Raw genomic sequence first — 27,413 nt, 5'->3', positions numbered from 1 at the left:
GTTGAAATTACTCTACTCAATCCCTACTATATTCCACCGTTTTAAGAATTTTATTATTCCATATCTTGTTTTAATTTATTTCATAGAAGCTTGAGAAGAGAGTAGTGCCTTTTAATGCTCGTGGAAACTCCATTATGACCTCAAATAGGTGTAGCTTAAATTGTTTGAATTCCAATCACGATGGGAATAACCTTCTCAAAAATCCTATCATGATGGGACCAAGGAGAATAAGAAATTCTTCAAAATAGGACAAAGTATGATAATATTCTCGTAGCTCGTAGTACAGTCGTCAACTCGTACGTCTTAACAACATGCCCGTCATGCGTTCAATCCCGAAATAGACCGCGCCGCCATACGTAGGACTGACTATTCTGCTATGGGGGGGGGGAGGGATCAATTAGTCACTGAAAGCCAAAGCCCACAAGTGGGTACAGGCAGGCCTTGACCGACATCGGTTGTTGAGCCAAAGAAAAAAAAAAAAACAAAACAAAAAAAATGATAATATTCCATTTCAATAACTTAATCTACAGCATTATAGCATTAAAAAGACCAATTCTGAGTAATAAAGAAATTTTGTTACACTAGCGGAGATGAGATATATCAGTTCCTATGTTATCGTTACGTAATTTATGGATAACGCCTAAGTAGAATTTCGTCGACTCTAGGGACCGTGTTGATACGCGGAACAGCATTTAAACGCTTTATTTTCGACTCTACTATTTGCCTAACGCCAAGCTGATAACAAGTTCAGTGTTCTGTTTTACAAAGTTTGATCAGTGAGTAATAACAACACATTGTTTCTTCAATAGCTAGTATTTGACCACGTCATAGATGTGAGCTCTCGATGTGCAGGAACAAGCAATCGGGGCACACCTCCATACCGCCGGTACACAAATAGCCCAAATACCCACCCTACCCATCCAGTTGTATTTCTGTATCGAAGTATGCATTCTTCCAGCACACACACACACCCAACACACACTTACCGGTAGAGATTCTGCAGAAACAGCTCCGCCACGTGCGCGTACGGCACCTGGCAGACGAGCGACAGGCTCTTGGCCACGTACAGCTTATCCTTCGTGACGTCGTAGTAGCTGAGCGCTGAGGCGGGCGCCTGGGCCGCTATTTTGAAATGTCTCGGCAGCGACCGGCTTACCGGGCTTTCCTTTACCCGGCGCAGCGTCCCGGGCGGTGGCTGCTGCGAGCTGGAGATTTCGGTAATGAACATCGACTGCAGCGTGTGCATGGCGCTGCAGATTTGCCGGTTGCGCACCTCCTCGTAAAACACCAGGCTGAAGCCGTAGCAGCGCTTGCCGTCCTCGCGCGTCGTCGCGAACGCGTGGAACCGGGGCTCGATGTTGTGCTTTTGCGTGCGGAAGCGCAAACCCTGCGGCAGGGACAGCATGCAGATACCGTGCGCATCGAACGGGTTCCACGCGACGTGCTCCGGATAGTGGGCGAGCGGTTTGCTCTTGTACGCACTGTCGAGCGGCGAGCAGTGCAGACTGTCACCTGGAATTGAAGTAAAAAAAAGTGAAAAATAATTAAAAATTCAGTTTAGACGAACGAAAATAGATTACAAAGTTATTGGTATTGGCGTAGGATTGCGGAAATTGTCAGGATTTTGTAGAACAGTTTGATCGATACAAGATCGAGGATCATATTTGCATAATTCAATGCAAAACGCACAGCTCTAGGCTTAAAATAAATTACTCTCTTCGCCCTGGAATGCTCGCCTGTCTCTTGCCTGGTTTTTATAAAGCCCCGTTTGTGTCAGTTCACATCCCCGCTTTTCCGCTTCATGACCTATGATTATGTGCACGACCTACTACTTGTGCGCCAACTAGTACGACCGTCCCGTTTGGAAACGGTAGTTTGTCTTTGCTTATTCAACTGCCTTCTTTGCAATACTACCTTCTTCCCGCCCCGAGGGCGAAAGGCCATACAGAGGGCTATTGACTGAGTACGGTATACCCGCAACCCGCTACCGTACTGCGCACTGTGTGTGTGTGTTCCGCTTCTTCGGCATGAAAAGTTGTCATTCAAGGGATGCGCCAACGGACCGAAGCGTGCGTTTGAATAGGCCAAAAAGAAACGGCAGCACACGCAAGATACACCCCCCAAAGACACCCAGTGCGCACATCCTCCTCTATCAAGAGCGACACAATTGAGGAGAAAATTGCACGGAAACCGTACGTAAAGTGCCACTGGGCACCAGCAGCAAGCCGCGGCAAGTTCCGCCAAAGCATATGTGTGTGTTGCGAAAACGATGAAGCGCTCGCGCGGTGAGGTGGTGGCAAAGCGATTAGAATCGCTTAGTGAACATCCCACTCATCCCGAGCGGCACCACCACATGGCATGGTACATGGAGGGGGCATATTATGTTTATGCGGCACCCCCCCTGTACATCAGTGGTGGTAAGCAAGGGGGCGAAGGAGCCTTATGACATGCTTCACTTGAATGAGGTCAACTGTTACACTTTGGCGTAAATGATGGCGTTGTATCACGGCGCAATGGAGAGTAATTGGGAATGGGCAATGATAGTAAGAGTTTGTCATACGTTCGCCTGGAATGTGGTGAAATTCTTTTACTGTGAGCGGTTAAGAAGCGAACTCTAGTTCATACAAACATGTGTTTTATACGTATATACGTTGAAGTTAAGGAACATGAAGGTATCGGACGGTCCTTGAGTTATTAAATAAATAAATAAATAAATAAATAAATAAATAAATAATTTATAACAGCTGTTCTTGTCGAATAGGCTGTAACTCGATGAATGAACCATATGATAAAAAAAATTGATGGAAGACGAATCGTAAACATCAAGAACATCATCAACTATTTGGCAACAAATCACATTCAAAGGTTTGGCTTGGTGTTTGGTACATCATAAGATATAATATTGCATTCCTCAACTCTATTTACACTAAGATTACATCCTATATTGGTTGAATGTTCATCATGTTTACTTAGCTCTAATATACCAACATTCACGATGCGTTCATGGTGAAATTTGGATGTTAGCCGAAGCAAACGATTAAATCCCACAGCAAAACTTCCCACGAACAGAGTTAGCGGTAGACTCATTAAACAAAACAACTATCATTGCAGTTAATCATTGAACGTTTTTAATAATATTTATATCAACAAATCTGTACTTTAATTCTCCAATAGCAAAATAACATGTTGAGTTAAATGAAACACTTTTAATTACCTTTTATTGTCATTTATCCATGGAAAATTGAAAAATGAAAACATTAAGGATTAAAAAGAATACGCAAGAAGACAGTTAAATATGATTGGAGATCTTGTCTTTAACTTACAGCTTATTTTGAAATAAATTTAACCATTAACTCAAGTTTTCGTGTCAAGTTTTCCACTCTGATCATTTAAGATATGTTTAAAAACAAACAAAAAGTATTAGTAACAAGAAAAGACAGAGTTTACTATTTTTTTGTTCTATGCAATGTAAAAAATGACATGAACAACACACAAACAGTTCTAACCGTAGTTGAAAAATTATGTATACTTCTAACAAATACTTGTAGTAACACGTGTAGTCTAAAAGACTAAAAAGGTGAAAATATCTCTGATAGCATAGAGTGAATCAAACAAACTAAAACTGAAACAACCAACAGAATGAATGGAATAAACAAGAAAAAAAAACAAATCGATCCCAATAAACAAAAATCACAAAAAACAACCCTCTTCGCCAAAAAGCATTGCGAAACAAATTTCAACCAGTAAACAAAAGTCAAAGCCATAGAAAACCCATAAAGTTGATAAGGAACACACTAAACCACAACAACAACAGGGAAAACACTCATTGATGCTGACACGTTAGCGTAACGAGTGCCCTACGAGCGTTATTGCACCAGGCTGACGTACACAACTCCAACAATCAGCTGTGATTGCTTATCACCACAGCCCGTGAGGTCGAAAGAGAGCATTGGCACCACCAACAACAACGACAAGAAAAAATCAAAATAGAAAACATAACAACTTCTCCCCACTACAAGCGGCTGATAGGCGAAGGGCGATTGTTATTTTCCCATGAATGATTCGTGGCGAACAGGCGCAACAACAACGGTCCTAACCCCGGGTAAAAGAGGAGAAACATCACCATAATAAAATTATGATCACAGCCCTCTTCTCTTGCCTGTTTGTCGGTTTGGCGAAATACCATCCACGACGTTGGCGCTTCGCATTGAACTTTCTCCCGAGTGTATCATTCCACCTTCCTACCTTCCTTCTAATCATTCTTAAAGACTCGTCGGTAGTCGTCGGTGGCAAACCCCAAAAAAAAAACCGTTCCATCCGACGCTCCGAAAATGCAACAGGTCGGCTTGTATTTAGGGCTCAGAGAACCTGATTGGTGAAGATGATGCTACCGATGATTAAATTAGCACCGGCTCATTACGGTCGGAAAACAATGCCTCACGGGGCAGGGAAAAGTGGTGGTGCGAACCTCAACACTACCGATAATGGTTTATGGTTTGGCGTGCTTTTTTCTGTTATTATGGGGGGCTCTTAATGCTTGAGGAAAGTGAAAAATAACACCCTGAACCAACCGTCGTAGTTAGTCGCTGCTTTCGGGAAGTGCCGGTTTAGTGCGAGCGCGTTCGTTTTCCCTTTACTTTTGTTTCCCAATCTCCCCCAAAAATGTTTGTTTCTATTTGGACGTTTAATGAGGAGCAGAGGAGAGCATGATGCTTGGTAGCTTTAGTTGTAAGAAACCCTTCCGATTTACTTCCTTCCCATCAGCTGGGTTTAATTTAAGACCGTAAGACACACTGGAAGTTTAACGAAACAGTACCAGTCCTAGATGTACAAATACTTCCGATTTCACTTTCAAAGCTGACCACTGAAGCGTGGACTATTTTTCAATCCACCGCCACCGTGAGCGTCACCTGAGTGCTCTAGACTTCAAGCAAAGCACTATTTTTTTCCACTACAGCAACCACTACCCTCTCCATTAGCGCACCCGCGGTGGTTATGGATGGACGCACTTCCTCCGAGGCTTTTGGATTCGAATGTACTATACGCTTAAGGCTGCGGCGGTGCGTTTCCGCAACAGCTCTCCCCTCAGCCATCAATGTTGACGTTCGAACGCCGCATTAAAACGAATGGTAATTAGTAACCGACGCACACACAGCCGCAACTTCAATGGGAAAATTGCGACTAACCAACCGTTCCCTTCGGTACTAATCGCTAGGTATTGGTGTTTGGTGTAAGTGTACGCCGGGTTTCCACACACACATGAAATCCGGCGCAGTGGTACAACAACCCCTTGCCTGGTGGTGGAAAACCCACCGAAGCTTCCCCACACACGGTTCGCCAAAGAGCGGTAGTTATCTTTTATTTGTGCATTTGTTTGGCAGGAAGTACCGCTTGCGCTAACTAAAGGGTTGGTTAATGCTTTCTAATTAATTAAGGCCCAGCATTTATTACTTTCCTCTCCCCATAGGAAACCGATTCGTGATGCGGAAATCAAACGAAACCCGGTAGAACGTTTACCAATTTGCATTTAAAAACATTATTTCACAGTAAACAAAACCTACTCTAACTACAGCACAGCACATGACTCATTCACTACTTGACCCCCGGTCGTCCTCATTTCTTTCTTCGTCCTATTTTTGAGATTTCTTCCTTTTTTGAACTGATTCAGCAGGCAGGAAAATCGTGTGTTGCCTCACCTTCAAAGGCTTTATTTATTGGCTGACCTCCGCGTAGAGCGCGCGTCATGGACTAGAAATTGGTTCTTGACACGAACTCCGAATCCTTTGGAACGCGCGGCAACACACCGCAGCGCGACCGTGAGGTGGATGAACTTGCCGGTAATAGCCTTAGCCGGTAATAGCCCCCTCACGGTAACCTTGATCAATTTATTGGAGAATAATGTCTGCGCGCTGGTGCTAGAATTTCTGTTTATTGGGCTCTAAACCAGCGAGCCAGCGTCATCGTCGAGCCCCCGTCTCGACCGACTGGCACATTAGTTGATTAAATATTTTTGGGGATTGAGTTAATTGATAGATTGTCTGTGTATGCGAGCCGCAAAAGCGTTTAATGATAGGGCTATATCAAAAAAATCATTAAAAAAACAAGACAATAATTTGATTACCTTGTGAGAGAAGCAGAAAGGGGTTACAAAAGTTGGAGCAGAAAGTGACTTTTTATTTAATAATTATTTACTCCATTGTTTTGACACACCTTATTAGGGATCATGAGGGTTCAATGAGTGACTCGCAAATCTCTAAATATTCTTGAATATCCAAGCGACCATAAATATATAAAGATTCACGAATCTTCAAAAATACATGAATCAATCTTGAAAGATTCATGAACTTATAATATATCAATATGAATCTTTAAAGATCCACTAATCCATAAACTTTCATAAATCTCAATGAAATCTCATGAATCTTTAGAGATGTATAGTCTTCAAGATATTGAATTTGCACTATCCCGTGTTAAGTGGTTATCTCGCAAGGCTTAACAACCTGTACGCCTTGGGTTAACAGTCTACTCGCGTGGTACTCGCGGTACCAAGAACTCTCGAAAGCCCTGTAGGGGCTGGTTTGACTACGTAGGTTGTTGCGCTAAGAAGAAGAATAAAAATAAGCTCCAGCTTCATGATAATTTGGGGATTTATAAATCTCTCGAGATTCATGAATCCTTAGAAATTCGTGATTCTGTTAAGATTTATCAATCTTGCGAGATTTATGAATCAGATTCTTTCCAACTGAGATTCAGAGTCATTTAATCATTCCAAAGATTCATTCAATTTCATGGATCTGAATCAGATTTAGCCAACACTACTACTTTGGTTCAATCTCTGAAAAGATCAGAGTAATCAGTTGTGAGGATATGAGAATGTTCCGGTAGTAGAGCAAAAGGCTCCTAATTTAGACGTAATACAGCCTAAGTCTTACACGTAAGCTTTACAACTATTTTAAAAATATACCCTCACTAATCGACTGAACGACTTTTTAGCGACATACTCACGTCAGTCGGAAGATACCATGAAAACGAAATCATTTCAGTAAATTATTCTTTGTTGGAGCACCGTGTCATGACATCTTTACTGGTATAAACGACATCAACTACTTAAAAATAACTGTCGTAACTGCCAAATCACCCACCAAGCAGACAGACAGACAGAATAGCGCTTAGAAACAGTCCCAAATGGAAATTCCCCTCCTCCTTCAAAGGCCTGTTGGTGAACGGCCCTCGGTACGGTCACGTACTGGTGAAATCAAACGTCATAAATCAAACCAACCTAATAGCAATTTATAGTTTTGCGTTCCCAGTACTTGTGCCCAGTGCCACCGACGTTCGATATGTCGTCTCCAGTGCCTAACGATGATGTGACCAGAGAGCCAGTATAAGATTGAAGCTGCAAGATGAGTGCAAATTTTCTCAAAACTCATCATTAAATTGAATTCAACCAAGCAAGACACACACAAAAAAGACGCAAAAATAAATATTTATTCACTCATCGGGCACGTCACGCACATCATTATGAATAAAGTAAAAAGCATTAAAAAGCTGTGAAGCTCACACACAGTGAGTGGGTGATGCGCAAACACAATTCAATAAATGCCAACCTCCACATACACCGTTTGGCGAAATGGAACTATCATTCCTTCCCTTATGTGTGCGCTGCTTACTTATTCGAATTCCCGATTCCGGCGAAGAAAAACCACCGACTCCCTCACTGCTTTCTCATCCCAAACGTTTCTCCATCGGTGCGCATCGGGAGCAGACATGTGATTTTTGCCGACCCAAAAGTCGGTCACACACCAGTCACCGAGGGACGGTTGCAGAAAAATGGCCATGGGAATTGGGTGCAAAATGGATGGGTACAAATTTCCGAACGTGATGGAGAAACCGAAGAAGAGCGCGTTTTCCAACACACGTCTGTCACGTGTTTCGTGAGTATGAGTAAGTTTTTTTTTTATTTCTTTTCCCGGCAGCCTCCGCATGAATAATTGGCTAAGTTTTGGATAAGTTTCGAAGTCGAGAGGGAGAGAAAAAAAGTGGACCACATTCTCTTACAACACTTGTCACGCGCATTTGATACTGCAGAGCAAAGGTGTGCGTGATTTAAACCGCTCCCGGTGTATCGAATGCAATTGAAACCGTGCGGAAGTTCATTAGCTGCAAACTTTCTCCTGGTGTGGGGAGACGTATCATTGCGCCATTTGCTCAATTGACATCCAAAGCTTCCTTACCGTCCACACCCCTATCGTAGTACACAAGACACTCATCAAGGCTGGTGTGAACGAAATGCAATCTTTTTTTTTTTTTGGGGCCAAAATGCTACACGTACGTGCTCATTATCCATATTAAGATTCCTTCTATTATGAAAAACGGGTCGCCTTAAAAATACAGCTACGGTACGGTACCAAACCAGCGCCACCAGCGTGTTTTGTTGCTTTCGGTGCTAGTGATGTGCTCTCTGGAGCGCACCCACCACTCCGATCCGATTCTGACATTGGCAGAATGGAACCACGCCCGGAGTCAGAATCGCCCGAAGTAGTCCGGTGTCGTTCAGAGTCGTCGGAGTCGGGCGGAGTTGTCCGGAGTTGTCCAGAGTCATCCGGAGTTGTCCGGAGTTGTCCGGAGTCGTCCGGAGTCTTTGGAGTCGGTCGAGGTCGTCTGGAGTTGTCAGGAGTTGTCAGAAGTTGTCCGGAGTCATTCGGAGTCAGAGTCGTCCGGAGTTGTCAAAAGTCGGTCGAAGTCGGTCGAAGTCGTCTGGATCCCATCGGAGTCAAGCCGTGTAGTTTAATGTGCTTGTGATCAGCCATTTCATTTCGTTGTGTTAGTTTTGTAATTTCACTTTGCGCGTGCACTTCGTATACAGGCCTTTGTTTCGAAGGCCTACTCCGAACGACTCCGGACGACTACGAACGACTCTAGATGACTCCAAACGATTCCGAATGACTCTGGGCGACTTCAAAAGATTTAAGACAATTTTATCGGAGTCGGATCGGAGTCGACTCCAAATTTTTGCCTACTTTACCCATCACTATTCGGTACAGTCTCACAGGGGAAAAAAGGGGCAGACAGTTTCCAGTCCCAACGTAGCTGCACACGAGAAGCACGAAAACAATAAACAATTGCAAGCACACACATCCACCGTGAAACCGTGAAAAAGCGGCGGAAATTTGGTGTTTATGCTCCCTCTTCACACGACAAAAACCCCCTGAAATGACCTTATACTGCTTTCGCAGGGGGGAAATTTATGCAGCTTTAGGGAAAAGCACATCTAAAGTAAGGGCAAGAAAGCGGTGCGATATGTTGAAGCCAATCAGCGTATTTAAAAAGCGTTAACAGCGGGTTAAGGTACGACGCGGAGAACTTGTTAAAATCGCAACCATGGCGTACCATGACCAGCCGCAAGAGTACAGTTGACTGGCCGCAATCCTCCCTTTGGTACGCTCCCCGCGAAAAACACATATATGCACACACACACACAACGACTCTTCTGTGCAGTGAGTGAAACTAATGAACATATTCAGTCCTCATCGGTGCAAACACACCAGTGTGTGTCGGTGCCAATTTACAAGACACAAGGAACTGGGCGCAAATACCAGAATACCATTGGCAAGTGCATTTAGTGCACTGCTATCCCTCCGATGCGAATGCGCAGGTGATCGTGGAAGCGCAGTGAAAGTTGCAACAGGGGTGTGAATGGTGGTGCAGACGGACGAACCCCACCACCCGCCCCCAGCGAACGATGAAGGTAAAAGTGAAATCGGAACTCCGCACAGCTCGTCCGGCCAAAGTGGAAGTGGCAGCAGCGAGTTGTGCCGAGCAGCTGCTGTTAATATTTCAAGGTCGTTACCGCAAATACTTTTCCAGGGGACAGCTAAAGTTTAGAAGAAGAAGAAGAGCTTGGAAGGTTAGAAAAACGCAGCTCACATAACGTAGCACATGGCTGGCTGGTAGGATGGCATGCGCAGAAGCCACCGGCGAAAAGGTGGACCCAGGTGTTGGACGAAAGGATTTAAATAGCCATTGGTGAAAAATGAAAAGTGAAAACATAAAATTTAAATATACTAATTGGTTATTTCGCTTGTACGGCTTAAATCCTCCAGTAATAAAACGATTTTAATTGAGTTAATGAGAGAAACTTATTTGGTTTAAAAGTAGAATTATCAATTTTATCATTTTTTTTTTTTTTCATAAACCAATTTTTACTCTTCTCTACGTAATGCAATTATGGCAGAATCATCTCACCATAAATACAGGAGTTAGCGATTTTTTTTACAATATCAACTGCGAAAAACCCTCTTACTCTAACTCTAAGCAATGTGACACTGAATCCCATATGATTTTCTCTAATTCAGCAAACGACGATTCTAATAGGAATAGTTAAAAATATAAATCGTTTAATAGGAATCGCATACAAACGATTTATGAAAGTTTTCCCACAAAATTATTAAATTAGTTAAAAAAATGGCATGATTTTATTATTTTTCATAGATAAGTGATCACTTTGTAATTAATTGAGTAATTTAGTTGTTAACAAAACAATTCACTTGCAGACAAAAATGGAAAACTTAAATACAACATTTAATTACCGAATCTGATTTGGAGTCGACTTTGATACGTCTTTTCATTTGCGATAGGTATGACTATCGTTCAAAGGTAATGTACAGTGCAGAGCGTAATTATACAACATAATATTTTGAGAATAAATCCAAAAAATGATGTTTTAGTAGATTTTTTAAAACATATCAACGCATATCCTATTTGGTTATGCTTTTACAGTGCCATTGGCAGTTTTCTCTTCTCTACAATGGTTATTTGCGATCAAATTCACAACAAAACGGTACTGTAGCAGCACGTGCCTCATGACAATTGTTTGTAGTGAATAGAAAGGAAAGACACACATTTTGCTAGAGTAATTTTCTTCAGCCGATGGAAGTCAATGGAGCCACTCGAACGACAGAACAACATGTCCGCCATGGGTTCAAGCCCCGTATGGACCGTGCTCGCCCGTACGTAGAACTAACTATATTCCTATGAGCAATCAAAAAAGTCGCTGATAGCCAGGTTCATTTGCTGTAAATGCAGGCATTAACCGACAATAGTTTTTGGGCAAAAAAAAAAACAAGTTTGTCTTCTACCTATTTGAACTACGATAATATTTTATTATATTCTCTCACATTTCATGGTTTTTTTTTGCAAAACGTTGTGATTATAAAGCATTATTGTCAATTATTGTTACAGCCTTATTACCTTCAGATTAGCATTGACCTTGAGAAGCATACCAAAATTGGTGAATTAAATATCAATCACAAATGATAAGCAACTCTTGACATTCAATCACAATTAATGAATGATTGACGAAATCGACCATCGCTTGCATTATGTAAACTTAATAAAAAAGAAGAGTTGCTCTTATCACTTGCATCGTCATTACATAATTAATACCCTCGATAAGTAATAGCAATTATCGAATTACAAGACACGACAAAGTATGCAACATCAATCAAATTCATCGACGCTTGAATAATTCGAACATTATTACTATACACCATTTTATTGTACCATCCAAACCCGCTTAACTGCATACAACATTCCGTCCTACCACCGTCCAACAACAGCTGCAGCCCTTTTTCTTGTACCACACAGTGGTCATTCACAGTGACGCATTCGGTCGATCAGCAAGCAAACCCGCACCAACATCTCCCATCTGCCCCAAGATTGTACCAGCTTTCTCAAACATTTCTCAACACTACACGCATTCATCAATGGTGCTGTGGCTGCTGCTGCTGGACGGATCGTAACACATCTTACATCAACGGTTTTGTGGCCCGCGAACTGAAAACTGTTCAATTTTTATGAGCACCCAACAAGCCATCCATCCAACAGCATGGGTTGGAAATGTGTGCACCAATAATATTGCCCCATACATCAAATCATGGCCACGGCAGTAGGTTATGGATGTGCAACCGACTGCTGGTGGGTCGGTGGGACCATCCCAACTTCTAGCAATAAAGATGATAGTCCGGGGGAGAGAAAGGAGGGACTGGGGTATCCTCAATTCGTCCGACAAAAAAAAAACCCACACGCGCGGTAGTTCTAATCAGAGACGAAGTTGTTACTTAACAAGCCGCATCTTGAGAAACAAATAAACAAACGCGCACAGCTCAGTGCACATTTCAAAGTAAGATTATTTTGGGATTTCCACCACTGACAGGGCGGCAGGCAGTGAGCCTTCCTCCTGCGCGCCAAACAGTGAGCAGCAAACATTCTTTGGGAAACGAAAACCCGCTAAACTGCCAACGCTGTGGGATGGAGCTCGGAGGTCCTCAGGCCGGACACGGCCGACGCTGAATAATGTATGTTTTCGGACGTCACGTTTGCGTAACATATCGGGGTTCGCTCATCCGGAAGCATTTTGTGTGTGGTGCCGGTAATGTAAACACAAGCGCCAGTGATTCTGCTACTGCTAGGGCGTAGCACTACTACTTCACCTATTCTCCCTGTGGATCTCCCGGTGGAGCGATGCGTATGGTCAATGGAATTGCCCAAGGCGCGTGTGGAATTTATGAGGGATCTTGGTCTTGGAGAGTTCAGCCTGTGAGCATAGGGTTGCAAAGTCGCACCAGTGAGCAAGGGTTGCTTGAACATTGCCATTTATTTCTTCCCTTTGTTGTCCCTCGGAATTGCTGCAATAAAATCTTAATGTCCCTCTCCCGTGTGTGTTACCTTTTGTTATTGTTACGTAATAATGCAAAGTAAACAGAAGGAATAACGTTGCTGTAAAGGATAGGAAAGCAATGTATCTGAATCAATTTGTATGTTTTGATATTCAAGGTGATTTAACTCACTCGATAACTGAAAGTAATGAAAAAATAGACTAGACATTATTCAGGACCAACACGCATTGAAAAGATTGGAGACCCCTGCTCTATGCTATGGTAATGGTATTTCGATTCCAACTAGAGATGTGCGCACTGAGTATGAATGCGTGAGTGAAATATTGAAATCCTATAAGTTAATATATGGACAAAATAGGTATGAAGAGTTTATATCAATCGTTGCAATTGTAATAATTAAAACTATTTTATTGAGTCGCTTTTTCGATCCAGAAAGTGAGCCAGAGTGAGAGTGAGTGGAATTGCAAAAGTTCGTTAGAAGGATCCATGTTATGCATTATTTTCCTACCAGTCTGGTGGAATGTATGAGAGAGTCAGTTAAAAATTCAAATAGGTATAACCGTTCTTCTATCACTGACATTAGTGAGAATTCTGAATTACAATTTGAATTAGTTTATTTATTTTATATAAAGTAAGACGTTTGGCAACTGAACTTGTGTAAAAAAAAAGTTTTGCTAGTTTTGCGTGGGATTTTGTATGGAGTGTAGACATGATTTCAGCCGCCAAACTGTCAAACTCCATATGAAACAGCTGGCAAGAATCGTAAAACCTTAGAATAATGACGGATTTGTTGGTAATGCACGTGTTACAGTTACGTGGTAAATTCTAATTTAAGACATAAAAATCTCCCAATATAGTTCAAAAATAAAACATTGCAAGAATGCCAAAAACCAGCAAACAAAGACGGCACATACACTTTCTACCTGTCTACAGGGCAAACGACCTATACATCACAAATCATGTTGGGGACTGTCTGGGACAATTTATCAAAACTTTCCCGTCTTACACACAAACACAACAACTCCAGTCATCATAACACTGAACCCAAGATTTTCTCCACACAGATTGCACTTGATCGCACAGGAACAAAGCCACGCAAAACCACAATGGTGCTGCTCGCTCTTCTTCCGTCGAAAGAAAGGAAAGGCGGCTCTTCAAAACCCCCCAAGCACCAAACAACGGCCAGGAAAATCGATACTTGGCAACCAGCTTCCTGCGTGCAGCGTTCAGAGTCCAGTCCGTCCTTCCGGACGCGTCTGGAAGTTATTTCCCGCCCCCTGGCTAACGGGTACGGTAGCCACGGATGTCGCGCGATTGCCCGGCGCCGTTGGGTCTGCCTGCTTCGCCCACAAACGTCAGTCCGGCGTTCGCTGAATCCGGACTAACGACAGTCGACGGTTAACCATTCTTTCGTCACATCCTTGGGGGAGAGAGCCCGATGTCTAATAAGCGTCTATTTATGGCATCGTTTTGTGCTTCTGATGAGTGGAGAGAAGATGACTATTTTATTTTTCATTTTTATGCTTATGAGTGCTTATAAATGTGCACTCATAAGCATTTGTGACGCAGTTGAACTCATTCCAATGAGGTGAATATAGCAAGCCATTCAATTCTAATGCTTCTGCCAAGCGAACGATTAACCGAGCCGATGATTGTTCGTTGCTGATTAAACATCATTACTGTCTGCAGAAAGTATAACACTATAAAACATGTCCAACGAAAGAGTGGAATGGTTATCGATCGTAGTTGCTTGCTCTTGCACGATTGTGTCACAAATAAATGTGACAGGTTCGTTTCCCGTTTTGTCGCTTTATGTCTGCATTATTTACGCCAAAATATGTCCATCAACGGCTGATGTATGATTGTGTCATTCGCTGGCTTTCCCTTAACGCCCTCAATCCTTTCGGCTACGATAATAACGACCCCGCTGGGAGGGAGCTTTCTGCTATCAATGCAACATTTATGTCACATCAGTTCAAGTGACTCATGGACCGCGGTTGTCGTGTGCCGTCGATTTCACTTTTTGGGCGAAAGCGCGATAAAACTGTTTGTTGAGAGCATTGGATTGACTTGATAGCGATTTTTTATTCGAATCAGATTAATATGATACAGGGTTTTCCAGGGGTGCTCATAGTAGTGGGACACTTCCTTGACTCTTTCTTATTGGAAGTGAACGTCATTTTTTGGAAATTGGACTCTATGGCATCCTTTTTGGACAGGGTCCTTGGGAATTCCTATTGCATTTGTCCAACTAGGGTGCTATAGAGTCCAATTCCTATTACATTAAGTTCATTTGACATAACAAAGAGTCAATAAAGTGTCCCACAGCTATGAGAACTCCTAGAAAACTCTGTAAACTGATATTTCTTGATTGTTGTTTCTATATTAAACTATATTTTTTCTAAATATTTTGTATCAATCTTCTATATTCCACCGACCAGAAAAAGTTACAACACAAACACGTCTCCATACAGCGTACATATTTTAAATGCTGTTGCAAATGCTGCGCACGATGCTGCTCTTAAATGGCAAGTTAGTTTGTTTTTTTTTTGTTGGTGGTGGGAGACGGCGTGGCACAAGTGTCTGCCCGCGGTTAGCATAACTGTAAACGGTTGTGTCTTCTAATGTGTGCAAAAGATGCCGCCTGCCCCGCGACTGGGGTGGGCAACGACATTCAGCCAACCGTGGCAAATGCCAACCACCGACACAGTGGCAAGCCCTACGCCGATGGCAGCTGCAACAGTAGATTTTGCGTTTGTTGACGTTGCGCTTGCTTGCAAAATGAAAATAGTAGAAAGAAAAAAACGAAACATTGACAGACGGACGAGCTGTGTCTACCCTTTTTTGCACCGTCTAACGCCCTTTTTGTGTAAACTCTCTGTATAGGTAGTCTCTTATCAACCAACTCTTTATGGTTCACCTACACTGACTAGCAAGTGCAGTGCAGAAGAGCGCACTAAGGAGTGATTTAATGGAATTAATATGAAATATTTCATACAGAAGCAATTTATGCATCTGTGAACCAGTATTATGAAAGCAGCTTCTATTTTCTTTTATTTTATTTTATCTTTTCAGCAGTAGTAGAAGAGACCATATCAATTCATTGATTTTCATCATTTTTTACTTACAAGCTTTTTAACTTGATTCCGCAAGCGTAGCAAGGTTTAACGCAACTGCAGCATTTGACAGGACAAGCGCATCAGTTGATTTCGGAACGGCATCATGCATCATGCTGACATCCTTCGCACTTGATATTAGTGATGGGAAAAATGAATCTCAGAAGGGATTCGAATCTTCGAATCCCAATCCTGGATGGAATTCGAATCTTTGAAACGAATCTCAAACGAATCCCAATCCCAATCGATTCGCAATCCCAATCCCAGACAGAAACTCAATCGAATTCCAATCCAATTCGAATCGCAATTCTAATCCCGATCGAATCTCAAACGAATCCCAATCCCAATCGCAATCATCTTCAAATATCAAAATTGATGCTTAAAATTTATCTGTAGCCATTTTATGATATTTTCTCTCGAACATACTTGAAATATCACGCAAAAAGGGGGAAAACATGCGATAACTTAACACATCTACTGTTTTATAGCTTCGTTCCGTCGATTCAAATTTTACTTACATCCGAAAAGAGGCATAAAAGTAATGGAGATATTGAGAACAGTGGAAGCGAAGTTTAATTTCTTCCCACACATAACGCATGATTTTTTTTTTTGAAGACTTATTGTACCCCGATGGCCTGTCGTACACATCTTGCAGCTAAACCGTGCGCTGTGGCCAACGGCAGTATTTCAGCATCTCTCACGAGTTCAGCGAACACGACGAAAACAGACACACACACATACAAACCATACGGTATTATTATGTACGGCCGTCGCAAGCAATTGAAAAATTAGCTTCAAACTTGAAGGCATCCGCGCGAGATGGGACCGACCGACAGTTAACTCCCACCATGAGCGCCATGTATGGAAGGGGGTGGTTGCGACGGGTGCCACATTCTTGAGGTCATTTGTCTGTTCACTTGCCCTCTCCCCCAAGCTCACACACCAGACTGTTGGTCAATAGGTGCGCCGTGTTTTCCCACCACCATTAAGGCGCTGCTGCAAGTGTCTGTATTCTTTTTTTTCTTCCCGTGTTTTTTTCTTCTATCTCAACCCATCCGTCTAAGGTGCGTGTCTTGCGCGTACGTCAGCAGAATTTGGTATGCTAAGCGCCCACTTTAGGCGACGATTTGCTCACACACATTGCAGTGTAATAGAACGGACTTGAAAATAGAAACAGACAAACAGTTGCACACAATTGCAAATGGAGTTATTAAGACACTATTAAGTACATAACAATTTAGTATCAAATAACACCATTTTTATTGTTTATTTTGTTCAAAATCAAGTTCGGCTCTTACATACATCACATCGAGCATGTTATTAGCTCGTTTCTGTTCCGTTTCCGATAAGAAATATTCAAAACAATAACAACCTTGCGGCACCGGCGCACCGCACGCGCAACACGTGTACCGAACCATACCGGAAGCTCGTGGGCAGTGATAGGAAAATTAGTTGTAAAAAGTTCGCTACAGCACCGCAGACACCAATGCCAGTGCGACAATGTAATGAACGTTTTTTTACTACTACTATCACACTCCTCGATAGCCTCGAAAACACGGGCGACAGAGAAAAAAGCGACGCATTAGCATTTTAATGTAACCCGATGGGTCATCGTCATCGGCTTCAAATATTGCTTCAAGTACATTGGGCTTTGTGAAACTCGATCGAGCCTAGCGTGTGTATCGTAAGACGAGCACAAAGGAACTGTACATTCAGCTCAATTGAGTTCGTTTGTGTGGTAAGTTTCCTGCGGCTACTTCAACTGACGAAATGTTAACTAAGTACGATTGACCGCTGCTGCACGTCCGAAAGGAAGTTTGTTCTTTGTATACACCGCATATGCATCTCGCTCGGACCACAACCAACACGCTATGGCTGGATCTTTACGCTTCCTGCCTGCAAACGTCTGGCGCATACGGGCGAGCAATGGTGCTGCTACATCAATTTATATTAATTGACAACAATTGATATCGTCCGGGCAATAGTGCGTTAGGAGGGGCGCGTTACTACTTGCCAGACGAGCGGTTCCCCAAAAAGAGACATGAAATAATCAAATAAAGTGTAGAGAGGACCAGTCCGAAGGTTAAAATGTTCGCTGCTTGTTTTTGAGCAATCGTTTCTAGCCAGATAGATTTGTCAAACGTTAGCTCAGAGCAAAAAAGACAAGTTGGAAACGATGAGCTATCTTATTTTACTATTGAGGATAAGAATCAGTAATTGTACTTCAAATTTAGCTTCTCTCTGGTCAGCCATCTGATATTGGGCCGGTTTCCCTTTTAAGATAGTAGACTGAAATTTCAGCCTATCAGCTGTTTGCATTGTATAGCAGTTTTCGAGCAGCTATCTAGGTGGGTATAATATACAGGTGAGCTTATCCCAAGGTGTATGTATTTAGAAGGTTGATTTTTATCGCTTCTGCTTCTGAAGGAAGATTTTAAGAGTGTTTTGTGGAATCGTCAAGGTACCAGAAATCATGTTTGAGCCAGTTTTCACCTTTTCTGTCAATAAGTGAAGTTCAAATTTGGTTATAAAAACATGGTCTCATAGCATACAATTTGATTCTGGATTCCATCACCTGATCTCTTTAATGCACCTTGGGATAGATGAAAACACCACCTTGGATGGACCTTGTTTTCGATCAGTTACTCGAATCTAATTCTAGCTTTGAGCCTGAAATAATCTAGGCCGAATATCGCGGCTAGTTTTGTGTGTGGTTTGTGTGTGGTGGAACTGTCAAACTCCATTAAAAAAGCTGACTAGTATCGTGAAAGACCCCATTCTCTTTCAACGATGAAACGTTCTAAATGTATTGAAGTAACTTCAGATGCAATAAAGTTGTTAAAATACATCTAAGTCTTGAGATAGATGACGTTTAGAGATGGGACAAAGTAAACAGACAATGAGCTGCTGTCATACGAGTAAGAGTTTTAATTGTATATTCTACTAATTGATCTTTTTAAAGTAAAATGCATGATCTTTAGTGTTTCCAACTACCAATACAAACAATTCTTCCCATTTTAGAGACCATGGTAAGACCATGGGATGGTATTTAAGCCATTATGTATGATACATAGGAAGATTTAAAATAAAAGTTATGGTTATGATGTATGTTATGAATCTCAGAAAGCATTTCATCATTTTTATTTTTGCTCTGATATGCGTCCAATACGTATTAAATCATAAAAATTCTCGAAAATATTTATGAAGATAAATCCCCATTCTAAAGTTTAATTATGATATTTTAAACGAAAGATTCAGTAACATGGAGTTGTACTGACGAATTAATTTAATAATATGCTATTGTACAAAGGATGTGGCGATGGCATTTTGGAACATTATCAACCATTACCAACAAAAAAAAAATCAAGTACAACAAATTGAGAGCTTAATTGATTGAAAAGGCTACAATCAAACTACAGCAATGACGCATTGGTGCGATTTAGACACGTGATGAGCATCACATCGAAAAATCCAGTGCTTCGTTTTAAACTGAATTGGAAAGGTCCTCGCAAAGAGAGATAAAATGCAATTACAGATGCATAAAAAGAGAAGGACATTACTAAATAATTCAGAACAAATGTCAGCCATTAGCCACAAAGTCTCTGTAAAAAAGGCAATTAAGGTCGTAGACATGATTTTGAGAAGAATTACCTTATCATAATCATTAAACGGGGTTAAAACTGCCTAAACATGTATTTCACATTATTTAAAAAAATATCTTGTATTAGAAATCGTATTTGAATCTTACCTGCAAAAAGGTCCGGCTCCAGCCCGGAATCCAGATCCAGCCCGCAGATGACGAAGTAATCCGCAAAGCGTGTGAACTGCTGCTGCACACTGTCGTTCTGCCCGACCCGTGGCCCACCCCCGCCGGGGCCGGGAGATTCGGTCCGATTGCGGACCGCTTCCGTCGATGTCGTGCCACCATTATTCGTTCCGGACTCGGTTGTAACGTTACGGCCACCGCCACCACTAACACTGTCAGCCATCCCGTGCTGGCCGTTGGATTTATCACTCATTCTGTGCGGTGCTGTAACCAGACACGCCGAGAAAAGAAACATGAGCGGAAAAGGTGGTGGGGTAAACGTTGGAATTTGTGCTGGGAAGGCAGGCGAAGAAGAGGACGACGATGAAGACAAGGACCGATTATGAGCTTTTAGGGTGTGTTGTTGTAAGGTCCCCTCGTGGATGAATCATAACATAATCACACGCACACACACACACACAAACGACGGCCACGGGTATGTTTTCACTTCAAACTGATACCAACATGAAGGCAAAAACTGCAAAAAAATGGCTCTTCAACGCCTCCTTGGCAACATTTTTGGCATAATCGTTTTTTTCCTTTCTTTTCGCCAATCATGCCAATCTTCTCTGTTGTGTGATTATCTTCTCTCCCTGTTTCCTGTTACAGGGTTTCCCACGATTTATTGGTTGGTTCTCATCAATTTTTGGTGGGTTCCCATATTTTTTTGGTGCGTTCCCACGATTTTTTGGTCGTTTCCCAGAATTTTTTGGTCCAATTGTATTGATATCCAATCGGAAAATACCAATAAATTATGGGAACGAACCAAAAATCTATGGGATACGACCAAAAAATCGTGGGAACACACCAAAAAATCATGGGAACTGACCAATAAATCGTGGGAAACCCTGTATGAGGGGGGGGGGGGGGGGGAAATGCATGAACTGAAACGCTGACGTCGTTTGGGTGGATCGCTCGCGACTGTTGGTAAACACAGCGTGGTGGTGTGTTCATAAATAAAACAAAAAAAGAAGCATACTACGAAGCGAAGCGCGTTTCGGCACAAAAATAAAAACCTAATGCTCGACCGGTTCTAAGCGGACTACGCACAAACACACACACACGCACACAGTCGGAAAGAACGTATACAAAGTTGACCTTCCTGCCCGTTCAACCGAAAACAGATCATGCCCTTGAAGGGGTCTCTCATCTTCTATCCCCCTTTAAATACCCCCACATGGTTACCCTTCGTCCTCCCCCTACCCCACCAAACCAACTGTACACGTTTGGCTTGATAATTGTACGCAAGCAGTGGCCACTTGAAGGCACAATTGGCGATGGTCACCTCTTTAGCCAAACGGCCGCCGTTTACACGACGTGCACGTGCAGCCCAGCTTGCTAAAGGATAATGTGATAAGCGAATGACGAACTTTTGCGCCATTGCCACTGTGCCACTGTGTGTACCGTGTGTGTGTGTGCATGTGTGTTTGCTGCTGTGTGCTCAATATAGAATTGTTTACGCGAACGGATGGTGAGGCGCAATCGAGCGTTCGAGCGGACGCGCGCGCGCGCACAACTGTTTACAACCGTGCACAGGACACTTGGCTCGTGGCCCCAAGCTTGCCAACTTGCCAGCGGTTGAAGGATAAAGGCTGTGGGGTGGAAGGGTGGAAGGAACGAAGCAGGCGGACAGGAAAGAGTGGCGCAACGTAGCTTTCACCCGTGTTTGCGTGCGTTTGGCTGGGTTGGTTGTGCTCAAAAATGGGGTAGGGGGAAGTGAAAGGTCGAGACCACCACCACTGCCAGCCCCCTTTCCACATTCTTGTGAATGCGTAATCTTCTCCTTCTCATGCACAGATCGAAGACGAAGTACGGGAAACAATGATGATTTTAAATATCTTCTTGCCCTGCACACAAACACACACACAGTGATGGGAACGAATTGATTCTACGCCGCTTTCTAACGATCTCTTCTTGCTTCTTGCTGCTTGCACAGCATCATCTTCTTCGAGGGTTTTGCTTGGCCTTCACCCTTGGACGTCGCCTGAGAGCAAGGGACGAACGCGAACGCGAACGCGAGAGAGAGAGTGTGAGCGAGAGAAAACGAAATGGGGGAGATGGGACCAAGCGAGAGCAAAATCCCAATCACATCAGCACGCACACACTAACACAAACGTTTGCACACATTCTTTTGGGGAATATTTTACAACACTTTTTTTCTCTTTAATATCTACTCGAACTTCACTTACTTTTCTTTACACTTTTGCTGGTACGCGGACGAGATTTAAACACACACACACACACACTCACACTACAATTAAGCCCTTAAACACTATGCAATGAGGAGAATGATTTTTTTCCTTTTTTTCACACAATTATGAGCCTTTTGCTTTCTCGTAGTAGCTGGCGCTCTGAACGGGGGGCAGCAGCAGTAAATCACGGCACCAGGCACGGGGATGCTTCTTCCTGTGACACATCCATTTTTGTTAACACCCTTCCGCCACAACAATCACATTCCGAGCTGCATTCTAGCACAAAAGCACTTCTTTTTTTTTTCTTCAGATACGATGCGACTACGTTTCTGCACTGTGTGGAATTGGAGGAGCTGCTGCTGCTGCTGCTGCTGCTCCAGCAGAGAGTGTGTGAACCTTCGACGACGTAGCACGACGACGCACGCACAGCCAGCGACCTACACTGCTCGCGTTGAAAGACAAAGGAAAACAAACGGAAAAAAATATATACACAGCCCCGTCCGCGGAGCTGCGCTGCTCTTTGACAGATCGCGGTTGGCTGGAGCGCGTCTATAGCGTGCGGTTCAGTGCTGCTAGGACGGAACCGTGCGATACCTTTTCGTAGCGTTGGTTGAAGGTGGGTACGAAAAGCGAGGAATGTTTTTGTTTTGTTTGCAAAAATATTACCAAAATATAACAGAACACTTTAAGCAGACTTTTAAATTCATTCTTTCTGTTTTAAAGTAATTAAAAAGACAAATTTTAAATTCAAACTGACACACTGTTGCCGTTTGTTGACAATTTGCGCTTGACATTGGGCAATGTCAGATGGGTTGCACAAATTAAATTCCCCTCCTCGTCGACGACGACGGGTCAGCCAAGCCCGGACGAATTAAACAATCGCTTTCTGTGTGTTTTATGTCCTTTTTAACCCGATCGTAAGTATCCATCTGCCTGGAAGTGTGTTTACCCTACTCGGTTATTCATACATTCTTCCACCCCGGCTAGCTTCCATCGGCTGTCCAGAATGTCGAAATACAGTGGCCAAAACCTTGGCTCCCTTTCGCCGGCCGAGATCAAGCAGTGGCTCGATTCGTTCGACACGGTGCTAACGGACTGCGACGGGGTGATCTGGGTGGACAACAACCCGCTGCCCGGGGCGCCCGAGGTGATAAATCGTTTCATCGCAAACGGCAAGAAGCTGTTCTTCGTGACGAACAACTCGACGAAAACGCGCCCGGAATTTGTGGAGAAAGCGGTCAAGCTTGGCTTTAACGTGACCATCGTAAGTGTAAACCCGGTGCGACAAATGGGTCGGAAAATGGAATACACATCGTTTTTGTTTTTTGCTTACTTAAGGACAACATCATATCGACTGCGTACCTGGCGGCACAGTACCTGAAGAGTGTGGGCTTCTCCAAGACCGTGTACACGATCGGTTCGACGGGCATCACCAAGGAGCTGGACGCCGTTGGCATACGGCACATCGGCATCGGGCCGGACACGATCCAGGGCAGTCTGGCGGACACTGTCGCCAGCTTTGTGCCCGATCCGGACGTCGGTGCCGTGATTGTTGGGTTCGATGAGCATTTTAGCTTCGTCAAGATGATGAAAGCGGCCTCGTATCTGAACAATCCGGACGTTATATTCATTGGCACGAACACGGATGAGCGGTTCCCGATGCCGGACCGGGTTATACCCGGCACGGGCAGTATCGTGCAGGCGATGGTGACCTGCTCCGAGCGGGAACCGATTGTGATGGGCAAACCGAATCCACACATTTGCGAGATCATCCGCCGGGAGTACGATGTGGATCCGGCCCGTACGCTCATGATTGGCGATCGGTGCAATACGGACATTTTGCTGGGGAAGAATTGTGACTTCCAGACGCTGCTGGTCGAAACGGGTATACACAAGGCGGAGGATATAGCAAAGTACGGGCAGTCGGAGGATCCGGCGGTGAGGGCACTGGTGCCGGATGTGTTTCTACCTAAGCTGGGTGACTTACTGCCGTATCTGTGATGAGTGGGGGATGGCTGAGAGGTGCTTGTAAGTGCTGTAAGATTGTTTCAGCATGAGATGGTGCGAAAGTGTAACCGTTGTTTTAAACAATTGGTTCGTGAGAGTGTTGAAAAAAAAATAAATACCTCAATAAATGTGCGCTTTTGGCAAAATGGGTAACAACAAAAAAATCGCCCATAAACTATCACATTGTTGCAAAAGCTTTTAAAAATATCGTTAGAACCAATTGTTTTAAGTGCCTAATTAAAATTCCTCTTATCGCCCTTGTCACGTGCTTTCTTGCGTAAGCAAATTATATTTTCGAAATGACAAATTCGGACCTCTTCAAACTAGTGGTGGGAGCTCGGGATCGGACCAACCCGATTCCGTGTTCAGAATCAATTCCGGAGCCGATTCCGATTCCGAAGTCGATTTCGGAGCCGATTCCGATTCATAAAACGATTCCAATTCTGGAGCCGATTCCGGAGATGACTCTGAAACCCGGGGAATCGCAATTTGTTCCGGTAATGGAATTGGACGGTAATTGGAATTAAATCCGAAATGACCATCTGTTTTTGAACTGAAATAAGAAGTATCAAAAGCGAAAGCAGTCTGGGAATCTCCATGAAAATGGATCGTTTATAAGTAAATTTTGATCCTTTTCTAATATTACTACGTATCATCATTGAATCCAAACGCCTATTCTTATGGAGATGCCAAAACCGACTCCGATTTCGAAGCTGATTCTGATTTGGGAGCCATTTTCGATTCTTGTGCAGATTTCGATTCCACAACCGATCTCGGAACCGATTCCGGATCCAATTCGCAAGTCGATTCCGGATCCAATTCCGAAGCCGATTTCGGATCCAATTCCGAAGCTGATTCCGGAACCAATTCCGAAGCCGATTCCGGATCTAATTCCGAAGTCGATTCCGGAACCAAGTCCGAAGCCGATTCCGGAACCAATTCCGAAGCCGATTCCAATTCCGGAGACGATTTTGGAACCAATTCGAAAGCCAATTCCGGAACCAATACCGAAGCCGATTCCGGAACTAATTCCGAAGCCGATTCCGGATCCAATTCCGAAGTCGATTCCGGAACAAATATCGAAGCCGATTCCGGATCCAATTCCGAAGTCGATTCCGGAACCAAGTCCGAAGCCGATTCCGGATCCAATTCCGAAGCCGATTCCGGAACTAATTCCGAAGCCGATTCCGAATCCAATTCCGAAGCCGATTTCGGATCCAATTCCGAGCCGATCCAATTTCTACTATCCGGAATCGATTCCGGAAATCTTCGGAGCTAGCCGGAATCGATGCCGACAAAACGTCATTTTTCCCATCACTACTTCAAACGCCTGCACAAACGCACACTATTGAACACTATTGGTTTTATTTTCACTACTGCCGACACACATCCAACATCGTTTTTTGGTTTTACTATGGCAATTTGTTAAACTTGCTTTTTAAATCTCTGCTAGTGGTAACGGTTTTCTGTTTTATCCCATCCCCGCCCCTTACTTTGCTATCAACCTGACCGTCCGTACCTGCGGCACACGCGTCGGTTTTATTTGTGGAACGAACACCAGATCCTCAAAATTGACCAGAAGCTCCTCCTGCCCCGATTGCGTTGCTGTGCGGGTTCTACATCCTACGCTTGGCCTTGTGCCTATTTCCTTCAAATATCTCCAACATTTGTTTAATCAATTCTTCTTTCTTGTTTAGTAAGCGCATCTGGTCCCAACGCGTTTTTTTAACTGACAATATTTGTTCAATGTAGGTTGTATGTTGCTTTCTTTCTTCACTGTCTTTTCTACCTTTTCATCTAATGTTCTAATTTCTTTTGTTACTTCTAGTAGCATCTTTGATAGCGTTTTATTTTTCTCTTGGTTTTGTTTCGGGCCCAACTGGTTTTGTTCTCTACTTCCGCGTTTCTCCCCAAAATTGGCACATTTAGTTTTAGCAATTTAAATTTAATTTCACTACACTACACAACGGAATTTTCGGTTTCGTGGCTTAAACTTAGAAACAATTTCTGTTATTGCTACTACATTTTTTTGTTCAATATCCCTTCGCTTCCTTGCGGCTTTCTTTCGTGTGGAGGGCACAGATCATCAATCAAAGCTTCCTGCGGGGCCCTTCCTATCCGACCTTCGGTTGCTGGGGTAGTCGCTCGCTCCGCGACAGATACAGATACCAGTAGAACACATTGATGGCCAGGAACAGCAGTGGGAAGAAGATGCGCGAGGCACGATCGATCTTCGAGACCGAGTTGAACCGTGGCGCTCGTTTCCTGCGTCGGCGCGTCCGGTGCCCATTGGTGCCGTGCGTTTCCGACGCCGTCAGTGGCGCATTGATGGTGAGATGGTGCTGCTGCACCCCGCCATGCGTGGACCCTGCTGCTCCTGACCGTCTACGATGGTGGCCGCCCAGCGCGGACGTCGTCGGCGGGGACGCGAACGAGGACGAGGTAGTGGCCGTCTCGATGGGCGCTCCATACGCACCGGCGCGCTCCACGGTGGAGGTGCTGGCGTGTGGGTCGCTGGTCGTCGAGTCCTCCACGCCACAGGAACTGCCCCCGCCGAAGCAGGACACGTCGGTCCAGGAAGTTTTGGGCGTCTTCCGCATCGGCGTAAGCGGGAAGGAACACACGGACAGTGGTATGACCTCGATGATGCGGGAGTCCGTCGCACCGCTGCCCTGAGCACCGCTGATCGAGGTAATGGTGGAGCAGCGCTTGCCTCCGCACCGGCCCGGCGTGCCCGCGGGGCCCGCAATGTTGATGGAGTGATGATGCTGGGCGGCTCGGGACGAACCGGGACCGTTGCGATCGGGCGCCTCCCGGTCACTGTCCTCGTCGTCCGAGCTGGACGTTAGCTCGTCCACGCTGAAGTAACACTCGCCCGAGCCGTACTTGGTGAAGTAGTGCACGATCGCGAACTGGATGATCGTGGCGAAGATGAAGCCGAACGAAAGGAACACGAAAAAGTCCAGCGCGGTCGGGTAGGGCACCTTCGGCAGGTCGGTGCGCGCCTCCAAACCCAGGAACGTCATCGTCAGTACGGTGGTGATGCCGAGCGAAACCCTAAAAGCAGAGAGATGTGTCCTGAATCCCGTGGTGGTGATGGAGGCAATCGGTTGGCGTGAGGCATACTTACCGATCTGCCGTTGCCTCGCGGTTCAACCAGAAGGAAACCCAGGACAGGACGACCAGCAGCACGCACGGTCCGTACACTTGTATCAGGAAGTTGCCCATGTGCCGCTGGAGATGGAAGCTTACCAGCAGCATTGAATATTCCGCTGGAACGATGTAAATCACAATCAGTAACCCTTCTTATCAGTGGCTGTTGCCTCTCGATCAGAGCTTCCCATCCCCTCAAACTTCAATTCAAAAGTCAATTTCGTCCCTCTGGAGTACCTTTCCCGCCGAAACATTTTCCGAACCTTTTGCTGGGCCTTGCATGGTCTGTCTCTTCCCCTTTGTAGATTCAATTCCTCTTTCCATTTTTAACCTTTCAACCCTGACTAAAAACATGAATAACAATATGTTGTGCTATTATCGGGACGGCACCAGCGTGGTTCATTGCGCCCTCGCCCGGCACACATGTGCGCAAGCGGTGGGAGAAGGCGTCTTATTTGAATAG

General features: G+C 44.1%; 3 protein-coding genes across 5 annotated transcripts in view; 1 reads left to right on the top strand and 2 right to left on the bottom strand.

Moving 5' to 3' along the window:
- LOC1270589 (DENN domain-containing protein 5B) overlaps positions 1-22,272 on the bottom strand; it is a 32,642-nt gene extending 10,370 nt beyond the window's left edge. For 2 of the 3 annotated variants that reach the window (XM_061655196.1, XM_061655197.1), the window contains exons 1-3: positions 21,788-22,271; positions 19,542-19,823; positions 987-1,512 (exon numbers count right to left, since the gene is read on the bottom strand). In XM_061655196.1, the coding sequence (XP_061511180.1) occupies positions 987-1,512; positions 19,542-19,812 (797 nt within the window). In that variant the 5' untranslated portion in view covers positions 19,813-19,823; positions 21,788-22,271. Of the gene's footprint in view, positions 1-986; positions 1,513-19,541; positions 19,824-21,787 lie in introns of all 3 variants that reach the window. The other variant, XM_061655195.1, reaches the window with a different exon arrangement.
- Positions 22,273-22,434: 162 nt separating this feature from the next.
- On the top strand, positions 22,435-24,013 carry LOC1270590 (glycerol-3-phosphate phosphatase). The gene is made up of 3 exons (XM_061662976.1): positions 22,435-22,707; positions 22,778-23,054; positions 23,129-24,013. Exons 1-3 carry the CDS (start codon positions 22,688-22,690, stop codon positions 23,789-23,791), a joined length of 960 nt encoding a protein of 319 aa, XP_061518960.1. The 5' UTR covers positions 22,435-22,687; the 3' UTR covers positions 23,792-24,013.
- A 1,127-nt stretch (positions 24,014-25,140) lies between these two features.
- Positions 25,141-27,413, bottom strand: part of LOC1270594 (gamma-aminobutyric acid receptor alpha-like) — a 30,633-nt gene continuing 28,360 nt past the window's right edge. Inside the window, exons 6-7 of the mRNA XM_061662975.1 lie at positions 26,928-27,069; positions 25,141-26,854 (exon numbers count right to left, since the gene is read on the bottom strand). Coding sequence (XP_061518959.1) covers positions 25,912-26,854; positions 26,928-27,069 — 1,085 coding nt within the window. The 3' untranslated portion in view covers positions 25,141-25,911. The remainder of the gene's footprint in view (positions 26,855-26,927; positions 27,070-27,413) is intronic.

Source organism: Anopheles gambiae, chromosome 3 (assembly GCF_943734735.2).
Source record: "Anopheles gambiae chromosome 3, idAnoGambNW_F1_1, whole genome shotgun sequence".
Lineage (NCBI taxonomy): Eukaryota > Metazoa > Arthropoda > Insecta > Diptera > Culicidae > Anopheles > Anopheles gambiae.
This window is presented reverse-complemented; position numbering and strand designations above follow the sequence as displayed.

Bases quoted from the DNA above. Each gene is read 5' to 3' on its own strand.
- LOC1270590 (XM_061662976.1), top strand. From the start codon at position 22,688: ATGTCCTTTTTAACCCGATC. The intron at 22,708-22,777 runs GTAAGTATCCAT...CACCCCGGCTAG, and splicing joins ATGTCCTTTTTAACCCGATC to CTTCCATCGGCTGTCCAGAA. The intron at 23,055-23,128 runs GTAAGTGTAAAC...TGCTTACTTAAG, and splicing joins TTGGCTTTAACGTGACCATC to GACAACATCATATCGACTGC.